This window comes from Nerophis lumbriciformis, linkage group LG39 (assembly GCF_033978685.3).
Source record: "Nerophis lumbriciformis linkage group LG39, RoL_Nlum_v2.1, whole genome shotgun sequence".
In the NCBI taxonomy this organism is placed as follows: domain Eukaryota; kingdom Metazoa; phylum Chordata; class Actinopteri; order Syngnathiformes; family Syngnathidae; genus Nerophis; species Nerophis lumbriciformis.
In genome coordinates, this window is record NC_084586.2 from 10,099,613 (window position 1) to 10,118,189 (window position 18,577).

The 18,577-nt window shown below is 38.9% G+C and overlaps 1 protein-coding gene across 1 annotated transcript in view; it reads right to left on the bottom strand.

Annotated features, from left to right (window-relative positions):
* Positions 1 to 16,992: 16,992 nt before the first annotated feature.
* oat (ornithine aminotransferase) overlaps positions 16,993 to 18,577 on the bottom strand; it is a 31,001-nt gene continuing 29,416 nt past the window's right edge. The window contains exon 10 of the mRNA XM_061931838.2: positions 16,993 to 17,860. Coding sequence (XP_061787822.1) covers positions 17,700 to 17,860 — 161 coding nt within the window. The 3' untranslated portion in view covers positions 16,993 to 17,699. The remainder of the gene's footprint in view (positions 17,861 to 18,577) is intronic.

Below are 18,577 nucleotides of genomic sequence, written 5' to 3' on the forward strand. Positions count from 1 at the left end.
TAATGGATCCTTGGGAGTTTTCCTTGAAACATATGCTTTCTTAAGGCTTGCAAACACAAAAAGTATTTTTTTTACTCAATATGACAGTAATGTTCTTAAAATTCTGAGATAATGCGAAAAAAGCAATAAAAATGTATTCCAACATAATTCCTAAACCAACAATGCAAAATGTCTAAAAATGCCAGTAAGATTATATCCTTGTGAGTTTCACTAGAATCAGTTGTTTTAGTAAGGTTTGCAAAAGCAAAAATTAGGTTTTACTCTTTATGAAAGTAAACTGTCACACTCAATATGACAATTTTTTAATCATAACTCCTAAACCACTCATGCAAAATGGCTAATAATGTTTGAAATAATGGATCCTTGGGAGTTTTCCTCGAAACATATGCTTTCTTAAGGCTTGCAAACACAAAAAGTATTGTTTTACTCAAAATGACAGTAATGTTCTTAAAATTCTGAGATAATGCGAAAAAAGATATAAAAATGTATTCCAACATAAATCCTAAACCAACAATGCAAAATGTCTAAAAATGCCTGTAATATTAAATCCATGTGAGTTTTACTAGAATCAGTTGTTTTAGTGAAGTTTGCAAAAACAAAAATTAGGTTTTACTCTTTATGAAAGTAAACTGTCACACTCAATATGACAGTTTTTTAATCATAACTCCTAAACTACTCTTGCAAAATGGCTAATAATGTTTGAAATAATGGATTCTTGGGAGTTTTCCTCGAAACATATGCTTTCTTAAGGCTTGCAAACACAAAAAGTATTTTTTTTACTCAATATGACAGTAATGTTCTTAAAATCCTGAGATAATGCGAAAAAAGCAATAAAAATGTATTCAATCATAATTTCTAAACAAAACATGCAAAATTTGTAAAAATGCCTGTAATATTGAATCCATGTGCGTTTTACTAGAATCGGTTGTGTTTGAAATTTTTAAAAACAAAAAAATTAGGTTTTTTTCACCATGACAAGTACACTCAATATAAGAGTAAATAAACATAAATAAATAAACTACAAATAAAAATGAGCTACTATTGCCTGAAATAATGCATTATTGTGAGTTTTTCTCGAAACATATGCTTTTTTAAGGCTTGCAAACACAAAAAGTAGTTTTTTACTCAATATGACAGTAATGTTCTTAAAATCCTGAGATAATGCGAAAACAGCAATAAAAATGTATTCCAACATAATTCCTAAACCAACAATGCAAAATGTCTAAAAATGCCTGTAATATTAAATCCATGTGAGTTTTACTAGAATCAGTTGTTTTTTTAAGGTTTGCAAATACAAAAATTTAGTTTTACTCACTATGACAGTATACTGTCACACTCAATATGACAGTTATTTAAAAATAACTCCTAACTACACATGCAAAATGGCTAATGATACCTCAAATAATGCATTCTACGGAGTTTTACTCGAAACATATGCTTTCTTAATGGATGGCCGAGTATGAAGCGACTGGGATGAGAATCAGCACCTCCAAGTCCGAGTCCATGGTTCTCGCCCGGTAAAGGGTGGGGTGCCATTTCCAGGTTGAGGAGGCGATGGCACATACTAGATGGCCCCAAGTGGAGGAGTTCAAGTACCTAGGAGTCTTGTTCACGAGTGAGGGAAGAGTGGATCATGAGATCCACAGGCGGATCGGTGCAGCGTCTTCAGTAATGAGGACGCTATATCGATCCATTGTGGTGAAGAAGGAGCTGAGCCAGAATTAAAAGCTCTAAATTTACCGGTCGATCTACATTCCCATCCTGCACCCATGGTCATGGTTATGACCGAAAAGACAAGATCAAAGACAAGAGTTTCCTCCTTCGGGTGGCGGGTCTCTCCCTTAGAGATAGGATAAGAAGCTCTGTCATCCTGGAGGAACATTGAGAGGAGCCAGATGAGGTGGTTCGGGCATCTGCTCAGGATGCCACCCGAACGCCTCCCGAGGGAGGTGTTTAGGGCAAGTCCGACCGGCAGGAGGCCACGGGGAAGACCCAGGACACATTGGGAAGATTATGTCTCCCGGCTGGCCTGGGAACGCCTCAGGATCCCCCGAGAAGAGCTGGAAGAAGTGGCTGGGGAGAGGGAAGTCTGGGCTTCTCTGTTTAGGCTGCTGCCCCTGCAACCCGACCTCGGTTAAGCGGAAGAAAATGGATGGATTTAGTAACGACAACAAAAAATGCCCATCTATCCATTTTCTACCGCTTATTCCCTTTTGGGGTGGCAGGAGGCGCTGGAGCCTATCTCAGCTACAATCGGGCGGAAGGTGGTGTACACCCCGGACAAGTCGCCATCTCATCGCAAAAAATTATTATAGTAAAACTCACATGGATACAATTTTACAGGTATTTTTAGACATAATGCATGTTTGGTTTTGGAATTATGTTTATATAACTTTCATATGTATTATGACAGTTATACTGTCATCTTGAGTAAAACTAACTTGTGTCTTTACAAACATTACAAACTATGTTTTTCCAGTAAAACTCACAAAAATAATTTTTTCCAGGCATTATTAGACATTTTTCATGTGTGGTTTAGGAAATATGTTTAAATAACTGTCATATTGAATGTGGCAGTTATACTGTTATGTGTAAAACCAAATTTTTGTATTTGCAAACCTTACAAAAACAACTGATTCTAGTAAAACTCACATAGATTCAATATTACAGGCATTTTTAGACATTTCACATGTTTGAATACATTTTTATTGCTTTTTTCGTTAGGGCAAGTCCGATCGGCAGGAGGCCACGGGGAAGACCCAGGACACATTGGGAAGACTATGTCTCAGGCGGGCCTGGGAACGCCTCGGGATCCCCCGAGAAGAGCTGGACAAAGTGGCTGGGGAGAGGGAAGTCTGGGCTTCTCTGCTTAGGCTGCTGCCCCCGCAACCCGACCTCGGATAAGCGAAAGAAAATGGATGGATTTAGTATGACAGTTATACTGTCATATTGAGTAAAAAAAACTATTTTTCATAGATTCAATATTACAGGCATCTTTAGATGGATTGCATGTTTGGTTTTGGAGATATGTTTATACAACTTTCATATTTAGTATGACAGTTATACTGTCATATTGAGTAAAAAAAAAAAAACTTGTGTCTGCAAACCTTACAAAAGATTATTATTCTAGTAAAACTAACAAAGATACATTTTTCCAAGCATTATTAGCATTTGTTGTTTTGGAGTTATAATGCTTGCGTTGAGAGGCGACGGGCTCGGGTGGCAATTCTTGTTGCCCCCCGGCTCAAAGCCTGCACGTTGGAGTTCAACCTAGTGGACCAGTGGGTAGCTTTCCTCCGCCTTCGGGTTGGGGGACAGGTCCTGACTGTTGTTTGGCCTTACGCGCCAAACGGCAGCTCAGAGTACCCACCCTTTTTGGATTCACTCGAGGGAGTACTGGAAAGTGCTCCACCGGGTGATTCCCTCGTTCTACTGGGGGCCTTCAACGCTCATCTTGGCAACAACAGTGAAACCTGGAGAGGCGTGATTGGGAAGAATGGCCGCCCGGATCTGAACCCGAGTGGTGTTTTGTTATTGGACTTTTGTGCTCGTCACAGATTGTCAATAACAAACACCAAGTTCAAACATAAGGGTGTCCATATGTGCACTTGGCACCAGGACACCCTAGGCCGCAGTTCCATGATCGATTTTGTAGTTGTGTCATCGGATTTGCGGTCTCATGTTTTGGACACTCGGGTGAAGAGAGGGGCGGAGCTTTCTACCGATCACCACCTGGTGGTGAGTTGGCTGCGATGGTGGGGGAGGATGCCTGACAGACCGGCAGGCCCAAACGCATTGTGAGGGTTTGCTGGGAACGCCTCCGGAAGAACTTTGAACATGTCACGAGGGAGGCGCTGGACATTGAGTCTGAGTGGACCATGTTCCGTGCCTCTCTTGTCGAGCCGGCTGATTGGAGCTGTGGCCGCAAGGAGTTTGGTGCCTAGAACCCGCTGGTGGACACCAGCAGTGAGGGATGCCGTCAAGCTGAAGAAAGAGCTATCGGGTCCTTTTGGCTCATGGGACTCCAGAGGCAGCCGACAGGCCAAGCGAAGTGCGGCTTCAGCGGTCGCAGAGGCAAAAACTCGGACATGGGAGGAGTTTGGAGAAGCCATGGAAAACGACTTCCAGACGGCTTCGAAGCGATTCTGGACCACCATCCGCCGGCTCAAGGGGGGGCAGCAGTGCACTGTAACACCGTGTATGGTGAGGATGGTGCGCTGCTGACCTCTACTGCAGCTGTTATTGATCGGTGGAGGGAATACTTCGAAGACCTCCTTAATCCCACCAACATGTCTTCCTATGAGGAAGCATTGCCTGGGGAATCTGTGGTGGGCTCTCCTATTTCTGGGGCTGAGGATGCCAAGGTAGTTAAAAAGCTCCTCAATGGCAACGCCCTGGGGGTGGATGAGATCCGTCCGGAGTTCCTTAAGGCTCTGGATGCTGTGGGGCTGTCTTGGTTGACAAGACTCTGCAACATCGCGTGGACATCGGGGGCGGTACTTCTGGATTGGGAGACCGGGGTGGTGGTTCCTCTCTTTAAGAAGGGGAACCAGAGGGTGTGTTTCAACTATCGTGAGATCACACTCCTCAGTCTTCCCGGTAAGGTCTATTCATGTGTAAAAAACTAACTTGTGTCTTTAAAAAACCTTACAAATTATATGTTTTCTAGTAAAACTCACAAAGATACATCTCCAGGCATTATAAGCCATTTTGCATGTGGTTTAGGGGTTATGTTTAAATAACTGCCATATTGAATGTGGCAGTTATACTGTCATTATGAGTAAAACCTAATTTTTGTAATTGTAAACCTTACCAAAATACCTGATTCTGGTAAAACTCACATAAATTCAATATTACAGGCATTTTTAGACGGATTGCATGTGTATTTTTGAAATTATGTTTATACAACTTTCTTATTTAGTATGACAGTGATACTATCATATTGAGTAAAAAAAACTAACTTGTGTCTTTGCAAACCTTACAAAAGAACATTTTAGTAAAACTCAAAGATACATCTCCAGGCATTATTAGTCATTTTGCATTTGTTGTTTAGGAGTTATGTTTAAATAACTGTCATATTAAATGTAACAGTATACTCTCATATAGAGTAAAACCTAATTTTTGTATTTGCAAACCTTACAAAAACAACTGATTCTAGTAAAATTCACATGCATTCAATATTACAGTTATTTTTAGACATTTTGCCTGTTTGGTTTAGAAATTATGATGGAATACATTTGTATTGCTTTTTTCGCATTATCTCAGGATTTTAGGAATATTACTGTCATATTGAGTAAAAAACTACTTTTTGTGTTTGCAAGCCTTAAAAAAAGCATATGTTTCGAGTAAAACTCACAATAATGCATTATTTCAGGCAATATTAGCTCATTTTTATGTGTAGTTTAGGAGTTATGTTTATTTACTGTCATATTGAGTGTACATTGTCATGGTGAAAAAAAACTTTTTTTTTTATTTGCAAAAATTTCAAACACAACCGATTCTAGTAAAACTCACATGCATTCAATATTAGTTATTTTTAGACATTTTGCCTGTTTGGTTTAGAAATTATGATGGAATACATTGTATTGCTTTTGTCGCATTATCTCAGAATTTTAGGAATATTACTGTCATATTGAATAAAAAACTACTTTTTGTGTTTGCAAGCCTTAAAAATGTATATGTTTCGAGTAAAACTCACAATAATGCATTATTTCAGGCAATATTAGCTCATTTTTATGTGTAGTTTAGGAGTTATGTTTATTTACTGTCATATTGAGTGTACATTGTCATGGTGGAAAAAAACCTAATTTTTTTATTTGCAGAAATTTCAAACACAACCAATTCTAGTAAAACTCACATGGATTCAATATTACAGGCATTTTCCCACATTTTGCATGTTTGATTTAGGAAATATGATTGAATATATTTTCATTGCTTTTTTCGCATTATATCAGGATTTTAGGAATATTACTGTCATATTGAGTAAAAAACTACTTTTTGTGTTTGCAAGATTTGAAAAAGCATATGTTTCGAGTAAAACTCCGTAGAATGCATTATTTGAGGTATCATTAGCCATTTTGCATGTGTAGTTAGGAGTTATTTTTAAATAACTGTCATATTGAGTGTGACAGTATACTGTCATATTGAGTAAAACTTAATTTTTGTATTTGCAAACCTTATAAAAACAACTGATTCTAGTAAAACTCACATGGATTTAATATTACAGGCATTTTTAGACATTTTGCATTGTTGGTTTAGGAATTATGTTGGAATACATTTTTATTGCTTTTTTCGCATTATCTCAGGATTTTAAGAACATTACGGTCATATGGAGTAAAAAACTACTTTTTGTGTTTGCAAGCCTTAAAAAAGCATATGTTTCGAGTAAAACTCATAATAATGCATTATTTCAGGCAATATTAGCTAATTTTTATGTGTAGTTTAGGAGTTATGTTTATTTACTGTCGTATTGAGTGTACATTGTCATGGTGAAAAAAAACTAATTTTTGTTTTTGCAAACTTTACTAAAACAACTGATTCTAGTAAAACTCACATGGATTCAATAATACAGGCATTTTTACACATTTTGCATCTTTAGTTTAGAAATTATGATTGAATACATTTTCATGGCTTTTTTCGCATTATCTCAGGAATTTAGGAACATTATTGTCATATTGAGTAAAAAAAATACTTTTTGTGTTTGCAAGCCTTAAGAAAGCATATGTTTCGAGGAAAACTCCCAAGAATCCATTATTTCAAACATTATTAGCCATTTTGCATCAGTAGTTTAGGAGTTATGATTAAAAAACTGTCATATTGAGTGTGACAGTTTACTTTCATAAAGAGTAAAACCTAATTTTTGTTTTTGCAAACTTCACTAAAACAACTGATTCTAGTAAAACTCACATGGATTTAATATTACAGGCATTTTTAGACATTTTGCATTGTTGGTTTAGGATTTATGTTGGAATACATTTTTATATCTTTTTTCGCATTATCTCAGAATTTTAAGAACAATACTGTCATATTGAATAAAAACTACTATTTGTGTTTGCAAGCCTTAAAAAAGCATATGTTTCGAGTAAAACTCACAAGAATGCATTATTTCAGGCAACATTAGCTCATTTTTAAGTGTAGTTTAGGAGTTATGTTTAATTTACTGTCATTTTGAGTGTACATCGTCATGGTGAAAAAAAAACCTAATATTTGTATTTGCAAAAATTTCAAACACAACCTAATTTAGTAAAACTCACATGGATTCAATATTACAGGCATTTTTACACATTTTGCATGTTTGATTTAGGAAATATGATTGAATATATTTTCATTGCTTTTTTCGCATTATCTCAGTATTTTAGGAATATTACCGTCATACTGAGTAAAAAGCAACTTTTTGTTTGCAAGATTTGAAAAAGCATATGTTTCGAGTAAAACTCCGTAGAATGCATTATTTGAGGCATCATTAGACATTTTGCATGTGTAGTTTAGGAGTTATGATTAAATAAATGTCATATTGAGTATGACAGTTTACTTTCATAAAGAGTAAAACCTAATTTTTGTTTTTTTTAAATTCACCAAAACAACTAATTCTAGTAAAACTCACAGGCATTTTTGCACATTTTGCATGTTTAGTTTAGAAATGATGATTGAATACATTTTTATGGCTTTTTTCGCATTATCTCAGGATTTTAAGAACATTACTGTCATATTGAGTAAAAAAAATACTTTTTGTGTTTGCAAGCCTTAAGAAAGCATATGTTTCGAGGAAAACTCCCAAGGATCCATTATTTCAAACATTATTAGCCATTTTGCATGAGTAGTTTAGGAGTTATGATTAAAAAACTGTCATATTCAGTGTGACAGTTTACTTTTATAAAGAGAAAAACCTAATTTTTGTTTTTGCAAACTTTACTAAAACAACTGATTCTAGTAAAACTCACATGGATTCAATAATACAGGCATTTTTACACATTTTGCATGTTTAGTTTAGAAATTATGATTGAATACATTTTTATTGCTTTTTTCGCATTATCTCAGGATTTTAAGAACATTACTGTCATTTTGAGTAAAACAATACTTTTTGTGTTTGCAAGCCTTAAGAAAGCATATGTTTCGAGGAAAACTCCCAAGGATCCATTATTTCAAACATTATTAGCCATTTTGCATGAGTGGTTTAGGAGTTATGATTAAAAAATTGTCATATTGAGTGTGACAGTTTACTTTCATAAAGAGTAAAACCTAATTTTTGCTTTTGCAAACCTTACTAAAACACTGATTCTAGTGAAACTCACAAGGATATAATCTTACTGGCATTTTTAGACATTTTGCATTGTTGGTTTAGGAATTATGTTGGAATACCGGTACATTTGTATTGCTTTTTTCGCATTATCTCAGAATTTTAAGAACATTACTGTCATATTGAGTAAAAAAAATACTTTTTGTGTTTGCAAGCCTTAAGAAAGCATATGTTTCAAGGAAAACTCCCAAGGATCCATTATTTCAAACATTATTAGCAATTTTGCATGAGTAGTTTAGGAGTTATGATTAAAAAACTGTCATATTGAGTGTGACGTTTACTTTCATAAAGAGTAAAACCTAATTTTTGATTTTGCAAACTTTACTAAAACAACTGATTCTAGTAAAACTCACATGGATTTAATATTACAGGCATTTTTAGACATTTTGCAATGTTGGTTTAGGAATTATGTTGGAATACTTTTTTTTGCTTTTTTCGCATTATCTCAGAATTTTAAGAACATTACTGTCATATTGAGTAAAAACTACTTTTTGTGTTTGCAAGCCTTAAAAAAAGCATATGTTTCGAGTAAAACTCACAAGAATGCATTATTTCAGGCAATATTAGCTCATTTTTAAGTGTAGTTTAGGAGTTATGTTTAATTTACTGTCATATTGAGTGTACATTGGGCAGCACGGTAGTAGAGGGGTTAGTGCGTCTGCCTCACAATACGAAGGACCTGAGTAGTCCTTGGTTCAATCCCAGGCTCGGGATCTTTCTGTGTGGAGTTTGCATGTTCTCCCCGTGACTGCGTGGGTTCCCTCCGGGTACTCCGGCTTCCTCCCACCTCCAAAGACATGCACCTGGGGATAGGTTGATTGGCAACACCAAATTGGCCCTAGTGTGTGAATGTGAGTGTGAATGTTGTCTGTCTATCTGTGTTGGCCCTGCGATGAGGTGGCGACTTGTCCAGGGTGTACGCCGCCTTCCGCCTGATTGTAGCTGAGATAGGCTCCAGCGCCCCCCCGCGACCCCAAAGGGAATAAGCGGTAGAAAATGGATGGATGGATGAGGGTACATTGTCATGGTGAAGAAAAAAAAACCTAATCTTGGTTTTGGAGTTATGTTTATAAAACCTCCTTTCTGAGCTGCCACCTTATCGTGGTAGAGGAGTTTGCGGAGCCCACTGATCCTAGGAGCTATGCTGTCTGTGGGCTTCTATGCCCCCTCGTAGGCTCTCCCAAGACAAATAGGTCCTAGGTGAGGGATCAGACAAAGAGCAGCTCAAAGACCTTTATGAAAAGTACAAATCGAGGTCCTAGATTTTTCCTCGCCCGGACGCGGGTTACCGTGGCTCCCCTGTGGAGCCAGGCCCAGAGGTGGGGCACGATGGCGAGCGCCTGTTGGCTGGCTCAGCTCAATGAAGCAACGTGGTTCCCTCCTCCAATGGGCTCACCACTCATGGGCTGGGTTATAGAGGTCGGGTGCAGTGTGAGCTGAGCGGCAGCCGAAGGCAGGGCACTTGGCGGTCCGATCATCGGCTACATAAGCTAGCTCTTCTGACGTGAAATGTCACCTCGCTGGGAGGGAAGGAGCCTGAGCTGGTGTGCGAGGTGGAGAAGTTCCGGCTAGATATAGTTGGACTCACTTCGACGCACAGGAACCTGTTCTCTCGAGAGGGGCTGGACTCTCTTCCACTATGGCGTTGCAAGCAATGAGAGGCTGGGGTGGCATTTCTTGTTGTCCCCCCGGCTCAAAGACAAGAGTATGGGGTATCGGACTGTCTGATTGTGGCGGGTCGCTCCCTGTATGATCAGTGTAGGGCAGCCTTGGTCCGCCAAGGCTGCCCTTTGTCACCGATTCTGTTGTTAACTTTTATGGACAGAATTGCAGTCATGGCGTTGAGGGGATCCGGTTTGGTGGTTGCAGGATTAGGTCTCTGCTTTTTGCAGTTGATGTGGTCCTGATGGCTTCAACTGGCCAGGATCTCCAGCTCTCATTGGATGGCCGAGTATGAAGCGACTGGGATGAGAATCAGCACCTCCAAGTCCGAGTCCATGGTTCTCGCCCGGTAAAGGGTGGGGTGCCATTTCCAGGTTGAGGAGGCGATGGCACATACTAGATGGCCCCAAGTGGAGGAGTTCAAGTACCTAGGAGTCTTGTTCACGAGTGAGGGAAGAGTGGATCATGAGATCCACAGGCGGATCGGTGCAGCGTCTTCAGTAATGAGGACGCTATATCGATCCATTGTGGTGAAGAAGGAGCTGAGCCAGAATTAAAAGCTCTAAATTTACCGGTCGATCTACATTCCCATCCTGCACCCATGGTCATGGTTATGACCGAAAAGACAAGATCAAAGACAAGAGTTTCCTCCTTCGGGTGGCGGGTCTCTCCCTTAGAGATAGGATAAGAAGCTCTGTCATCCTGGAGGAACATTGAGAGGAGCCAGATGAGGTGGTTCGGGCATCTGCTCAGGATGCCACCCGAACGCCTCCCGAGGGAGGTGTTTAGGGCAAGTCCGACCGGCAGGAGGCCACGGGGAAGACCCAGGACACATTGGGAAGATTATGTCTCCCGGCTGGCCTGGGAACGCCTCAGGATCCCCCGAGAAGAGCTGGAAGAAGTGGCTGGGGAGAGGGAAGTCTGGGCTTCTCTGTTTAGGCTGCTGCCCCCGCAACCCGACCTCGGTTAAGCGGAAGAAAATGGATGGATTTAGTAACGACAACAAAAAATGCCCATCCATCCATTTTCTACCACTTATTCCCTTTTGGGGTGGCAGGGGGCGCTGGAGCCTATCTCAGCTACAATCGGGCGGAAGGCGGGGTACACCCGCCACCTCATCGCAAAAAATGATTCTAGTAAAACTCACATTGATACAATTTTACAGGTATTTTTAGACATATTGCATGTTTGGTTTTGGAATTATGTTTATATAACTTTCATATGTATTAGACAGTTATACTGTCATCTTGAGTAAAACTAACTTGTGTCTTTACAAACATTACAAACTATGTTTTTCCAGTAAAACTCACAAAAATAATGTTTTCCAGGCATTAATAGACATTTTTCATGTGTGGTTTAGGAAATATGTTTAAATAACTGTCATATTGAATGTGGCAGTTATACTGTTATTATGTGTAAAACCATATTTTTGTATTTGCAAACCTTACAAAAACAACTGATTCTAGTAAAACTCACATAGATTCAATATTACAGGCATTTTTATACATTTCACATGTTTGAATACATTTTTATTGCTTTTTTCGTAGGGCAAGTCCGATCGGCAGGAGGCCACGGGGAAGACCCAGGACACATTGGGAAGACTATGTCTCAGGCTGGCCTGGGAACGCCTCGGGATCCCCCGAGAAGAGCTGGACAAAGTGGCTGGGGCTTCTCTGCTTAGGCTGCTGCCCCCGCAACCCGACCTCGGATAAGCGAAAGAAAATGGATGGATTTAGTATGACAGTTATACTGTCATATAGAGTAAAAAAACTATTTTTCATAGATTCAATATTACAGGCATCTTTAGATGGATTGCATGTTTGGTTTTGGAGATATGTTTATACAACTTTCATATTTAGTATGACAGTTATACTGTCATATTGAGTAAAAAAAAAAAAACTTGTGTCTGCAAACCTTACAAAAGATTATTATTCTAGTAAAACTAACAAAGATACATTTTTCCAAGCATTATTAGCATTTGTTGTTTTGGAGTTATAATGCTTGCGTTGAGAGGCGACGGGCTCGGGTGGCAATTCTTGTTGCCCCCCGGCTCAAAGCCTGCACGTTGGAGTTCAATCCAGTGGACCAGTGGGTAGCTTTCCTCCGCCTTCGGGTGGGGGGACGGGTCCTGACTGTTGTTTGGCCTTACGCGCCAAACGGCAGCTCAGAGTACCCACCCTTTTTGGATTCACTCGAGGGAGTACTGGAAAGTGCTCCACCGGGTGATTCCCTCGTTCTACTGGGGGCCTTCAACGCTCATCTTGGCAACAACAGTGAAACCTGGAGAGGCGTGATTGGGAAGAATGGCCGCCCGGATCTGAACCCGAGTGGTGTTTTGTTATTGGACTTTTGTGCTCGTCACAGATTGTCAATAACAAACACCAAGTTCAAACATAAGGGTGTCCATATGTGCACTTGGCACCAGGACACCCCAGGCCGCAGTTCCATGATCGATTTTGTAGTTGTGTCATCGGATTTGCGGTCTCATGTTTTGGACACTCGGGTGAAGAGAGGGGCGGAGCTTTCTACCGATCACCACCTGGTGGTGAGTTGGCTGCGATGGTGGGGGAGGATGCCTGACAGACCTGGCAGGCCCAAACGCATTGTGAGGGTTTGCTGGGAACGCCTCCGGAAGAACTTTGAACATGTCACGAGGGAGGCGCTGGACATTGAGTCTGAGTGGACCATGTTCCGTGCCTCTCTTGTCGAGCCGGCTGATTGGAGCTGTGGCCGCAAGGAGTTTGGTGCCTGTCGTGGCGGTAATCCTAGAACCCGCTGGTGGACACCAGCAGTGAGGGATGCCGTCAAGCTGAAGAAAGAGCCTATCGGGTCCTTTTGGCTCATGGGACTCCAGAGGCAGCCGACAGGCCAAGCGAAGTGCGGCTTCAGCGGTCGCAGAGGCAAAAACTCGGACATGGGAGGAGTTTGGAGAAGCCATGGAAAACGACTTCCAGACGGCTTCGAAGCGATTCTGGACCACCATCCGCCGGCTCAAGGGGGGGCAGCAGTGCACTGTAACACCGTATATGGTGAGGATGGTGCGCTGCTGACCTCTACTGCAGCTGTTATTGATCGGTGGAGGGAATACAATTGAAGAGTTAAAAAAAATATATGTTTATGTTTTTAGAGGAATGTTATAATATTGCAACATTGGGCTTTGATGGGAGCAGAATTTCTGTATTTGTACTCGCGTTGTCTGAACAACTAAGGGTTCATTTGCAGGGTTAATTGCTTACTTATCCCCATAACGGTACATACCATTAATAATAATCACACATTAGTTATATTTTTATGAAGTCATCTATTACAAATATAAAAAATATGAAACAAGATAAAACTATTAAAAAAAAGCTTTTTTCCCCCCGTCTTTCTTTTCATGACATCGGTCATGAAGACTTTCATTGGTGGTGAAAGTCCTAAAAACAGTCCCTGTCGTCCGTAAAACAAAGGCGAACATCACACTTTCTGCATTGGTGTGTTGGTGTATCCTGTAGTGATGGGTTGATGAGGCGTCATGAAGCGTTTCGACACATTGCAAAACTGTATTGATACTGTGTCGATACTGTGTCACTAAATACTGACATCTGCTGGACATTAAAAATCCCTACAGGTAACCTATGCACCGACTCAACTGACACTGATTGTATGCCCTAGTACAGGGGTCACCAACCTTTTTGAACCAAAAACTACTTCTTGGGTACTGATTAATGCGAAGGGCTACCAGTTTGATACACACTTAAATAAATAAATATATTGTCATTTGTAAGTTACACGTGTGTGATTTAAAAAAGAATAGCTAAATAAATACATTTATATATATATATATATATAAAAATGGGTATTTCTGTCTGTCATTCCGTCGTACATTTTTTTTCCTTTTACGGAAGGTTTTTTGTAGAGAATAAATGATGAAAAAAACACTTAATTGAACGGTTTAAAAGAGGAGAAAACACGAAAAAATTTAAAATAAAAATTTCAAACAGTTTATCTTCAATTTCGACTCTTTAAAATTCAAAATTCAACCGACAAAAAGAAGAGAAAAACTACCTTATTTGAATCGTTTTGAAAAACTTAAAAAAATAATTTATGGAACATCATTAGTAATTTTTCCTGATTAAGATACATTTTAGAATTTTGATGACATGTTTTAAATTGGTTAAAATCCAGTCTGCACTTTGTTAGAATATTTAACAAATTGGACCAAGCTATATTTCTAACAAAGACAAATCAGTATTTCTTCTAGATTTTCCAGAACAAAATTTTAAAAGAAATTCAAAATACTTTGAAATAAGATTTAAATTTGATTCTACAGATTTTCTAGATTTGCCAGAATAATTTTTTTGAATTTTAATCATAGTAAGTTTGAAGAAATATTTCACAAATATTCTTCGTCGAAAAAACAGAAGCTAAAATATGTATTATTCTTTACAATAATAAAAAAAAAAAATTACTTGAACATTGATTTAAATTGTTAGGAAAGAAGAGGAAGAAATTTTAAAGGTAAAAAGGTATATTTGATTAAAAATCCTAAAATCATTTTTAAGGTTGTATTTTTTCTCTAAAATTGTATTTCTAAAAGTAATAAGAAGCAAAGTAAAAAATAAATGAATTTATTTAAACAAGTGAAGACCCATCCATCCATCCATTTTCTACCGCTTATTCCAAGTGAAGACCAAGTCTTTAAAATATTTTCTTGGATTTTCAAATTCTGTTTGAGTTTTGTCTCTTTTAGAATTAAAAATGTCGGGCAAAGCGAGACCAGCTTGCTAGTAAATAAATACAATTTAAAAAATAGAGGCAGCTCACTGGTAAGTGCTGCTCTTTGAGCTATTTTTAGAACAGGCCAGCGGGCGACTGATCTGGTCCTTACGGGCTACCTGGTGACCGCGGGCACTGCGTTGGTGACCCCTGCCCTAGTATATACAATAATATAAACCAAGTCATTGTATTTCATATCTTCATTTAAATAAAAATATATTTTTATCTTTTTTAGATACAGTCAATAAATAATGTGAACATGTATCATAACATGGAAATCTAAGAGAACGTGTTGTGGATGATTGTGGACTGGGAATATTTTTTAATTTTATTTTTTTTACACATTTTTATAAAAAAAAAAAAAGAAGGTTTTCCGACGTGTTACATTTTAGACGATTTCTCTTCTTAGTTATTATTTCTCTGGCTGTAGAAAAGACACGCTCACAGGGTACAGAGGAGGCGTCAGTGCGACACAGTTCGCGTATCGGTCACGTGACCAAAACAGCTCATGATCGGTCACGTGACTTTCTAAAAGCGGTACGCGCACCGACACAGGGTTTTGCTCTATGAGCTCGACGCATGCGCCGATGCATCGGTGTTGCCGGACCCATCACTAGTATCCTGTATTGCAGTGTCTGCAGCATCCTCTCCCTGTCTCCCTTCTGGTACCAACTGCAGGCATTTCTCTCTGAATGAATCAAGCCAGAGTCTGAGTTTTCATAGTTTGTCTTTCTTTTCCGTCTCAGATACTGTCATGTTGTTTACAAAATGCAATGACGTCAACAGGGATTGGAATCTGTTGCGTGGCATCACATCAGCAACAGGTGGTGGACTAAGTGCTCAGGGTAGACAATAGTGTCTGCCCGGTAAGTCACTTTGGACAAAAAAGTGTCCAAATTCCATCAATGTAAATGTAAATGCATAATGGCTCTAATTATCATACTAAAAGGAAAACATGCATACCCCCATTACATCCACACATTCAGGAACATTCCTTTCCCCAGAATTTAATTGTCTGTTGATATACTCTTTGTGGACAAAGTCATGGAATTTTAAGTCAGGCTGATCAATTAACAAACATTTTTAGAGATAAAACTTTTAAATCCGTCACCAGAACACAAGGGTAGAATGTATACTATCCATGTATAGAGAAAATACTTCAGGCAGTGATGTAGTGGAGGGAATACAACCTGTTTGAGCCCACTGTAACAAGCCAGCTATTTTGACTACCACATTCACCCAGTGTTGTATAATTGCAACAATTATCTAACAAGCTCTAAATGAAATTTGATGCATCTGTTCCACAATAACTACATATGTACATGCTCTAGACCAGTGGTTCTTAACCTTGTTGGAGATACCGAACCCCACCAGTTTCATATGCGCATTCACCAAACCCTTCTTTAGTGAAAAATATTTTTTTTATTTTTTTTCAAATTCAAGAAAAAGTCATATGTTTCTTTACTGGTGCACAAAATGAACCATGCATGAACATCACCTTGTTCAAAGAACAAAACCAACACAGTGCATGAACTCACAACAAATTACACACCTTACACACATTACCACGAATTGATTAACGTGGAACCCGACTTAAACAAGTTGAAAAACTTATTCGGGTGTTACCATTTAGTGGTCAATTGTACGGAATATGTACTGTACTGTGTAAACTGTACTGTTTCAAATAATGTATTCTCTTCCTTTGCAATCTACTAGTAAAAGTTTCAATCGATCAATCAAAAAAACCTGCAAATCAGATGGAAAATAAGAGGGAACATTGTTTGGGGGTATCCATAATACGGCGATAGGGAGAAGTTTTTATTTACACGATAATTAGGATGTGTCTATACCTCCGCCGAACCCCTGAGGCCGACTCACCGAACCCCTAGGGTTCGATCGAACCCAGGTTAAGAACCACTGCTCTAGACATTGTAATAAACAAAAAAAATATAAAAGACATTTTACTTACTTGAATATGATGAATCCAGTCCAATGAAACTAATAGATGTTGTTCGAAGGAAACCTTGAGAGGTTGTGTGAGAAACAAATGTACAATACAATAGCCTTGTGAGACTGAACAATAGGACCCAATGACTATGTAAATGTGGTAAAAAAATATATATATATAACATTGTTTTTTAGGATGGTTAAAGGTAACGTTGTAATTTTACAACAAGGGGTTAAACAAGTTCAACCTACAAACCTTCTTTCCCTAAATGTTGAAATGCTCATTGAAAATGTTATGTTTGCATAATGAAAATACAGAACCTTGAATCTTGAGGACTGCAATAATTTATTGGAAAAAAATTAAGATTTAGGGTTCTTTTGTAACAAACCATTAGTCTCAAAAAGACAACAGGTACAACACTAAGCCGGTCTCCTTCAATAGTGTGTGCGAGTGTCCGCAAAATTTTGACCCGTACAGTATAAATATGATATATTCATTGAACACTTTCTTCGAATCGTCCTTTTGGACCAAAAGGAACTATAACCACTGTTAGCCAAACATTTATCGCTGCACAGTGACCTCTGCTGCCGCCAATTGGCATTACAGAATGCTCAATTGAGGTGTTCCAGGATCACAGGAGCACTATCAAATATCAGTGTAACAACGAGTGAAGCTTATGCACTTTGTTAATTCATAAGCGTCTGTTGCTAGGATGCTTCATTAGTGAAAGCCTTTTTAAAAGAATGTACTTGCACTGGCATACATTCAATACAGCCCTGCGGTTAAGTCAACTAAAGTACAATTGCTTCACTTTTTAAGAGAAGCCTCAGTAATGTACGAGTATTTGGCAACAGTGGTCAAAACAAGCCGATTGAGGTCAATCTGGCCTCAGTAAAGTACAGGTATTTGGTAATAGTGGTCAAAACAAGCCGATTGAGGTCAATCTGGCCTCAGTAAAGTACGAGTGTTTGGTAATAGTGGTCAAAACAAGATGCCAATATGATGCCGTGTGGGTGAGTTGAACCGTTTGGTACTTTAGAGTGACATGATGGTCCTGTGGATGATGTCCACACACTCCCTCAGCTGTTGCTCGGTGATGGTGAGGGGCGGGGCCAGGCGGATGATGTCTTCGTGGGTCGGCTTTGCCAGGAGCCCGTTGTCACGGAAGCGCAGGCACACCTTCCATGCGTCGTAGTCTGGGCGGGAGGGAGGTCAGGTCAGTAAATAGAACACACTGCAAAAACTGAAATCTAAGTAAGATTAAATATCTCAAATAAGGTTGATATTTGCTTATTTTCTGTCTGATGAGATCATTCTTCTCACTAAGCAGATTTTATGTTAGTGTTTTACTTGTTTTGGTCCTAAATTATCTCAGTAAGATATTACAGCTTGTTGCTGAGATTTGATGACCTATATTGAGTAAAACATGCTTGAAAACTAGAATATCAACTGTTGCAAAGCTGTGTCATCAACACTCACAAGTATAAAACTACTTTTTTAAAGTAATAATTTCTTATTTCAAGCATGAAAAAAAAATCATGACTGATATAATTTTGTCTCATAATTAAAACAGAAGACCGCCAAATGGACTTTGCTGTTTTATTTTCAATGAAACAATAGAAAATACGTACTCATATAGTAGTACAGTTGGCACAGTACAGTAAACTGACAGTTAATATTTAAACATTTAACATGCACATTTCTAACAATTTTGAACAGAAATAGTTCATGCACATTCAGATGAATTCTTCAAAATTACAATACAAAAATGTTTGGCTAGAGGCCGGGCTGTATATATGCGCACTAATTGACTGAAAGAGCACGCACTTGGCACGATGATGTCATGTTATCGATGGAAAAATGCATTTTTAGACCATATGATTTGCCTGAGCGGCTAGGAGACCCCGAGAGTA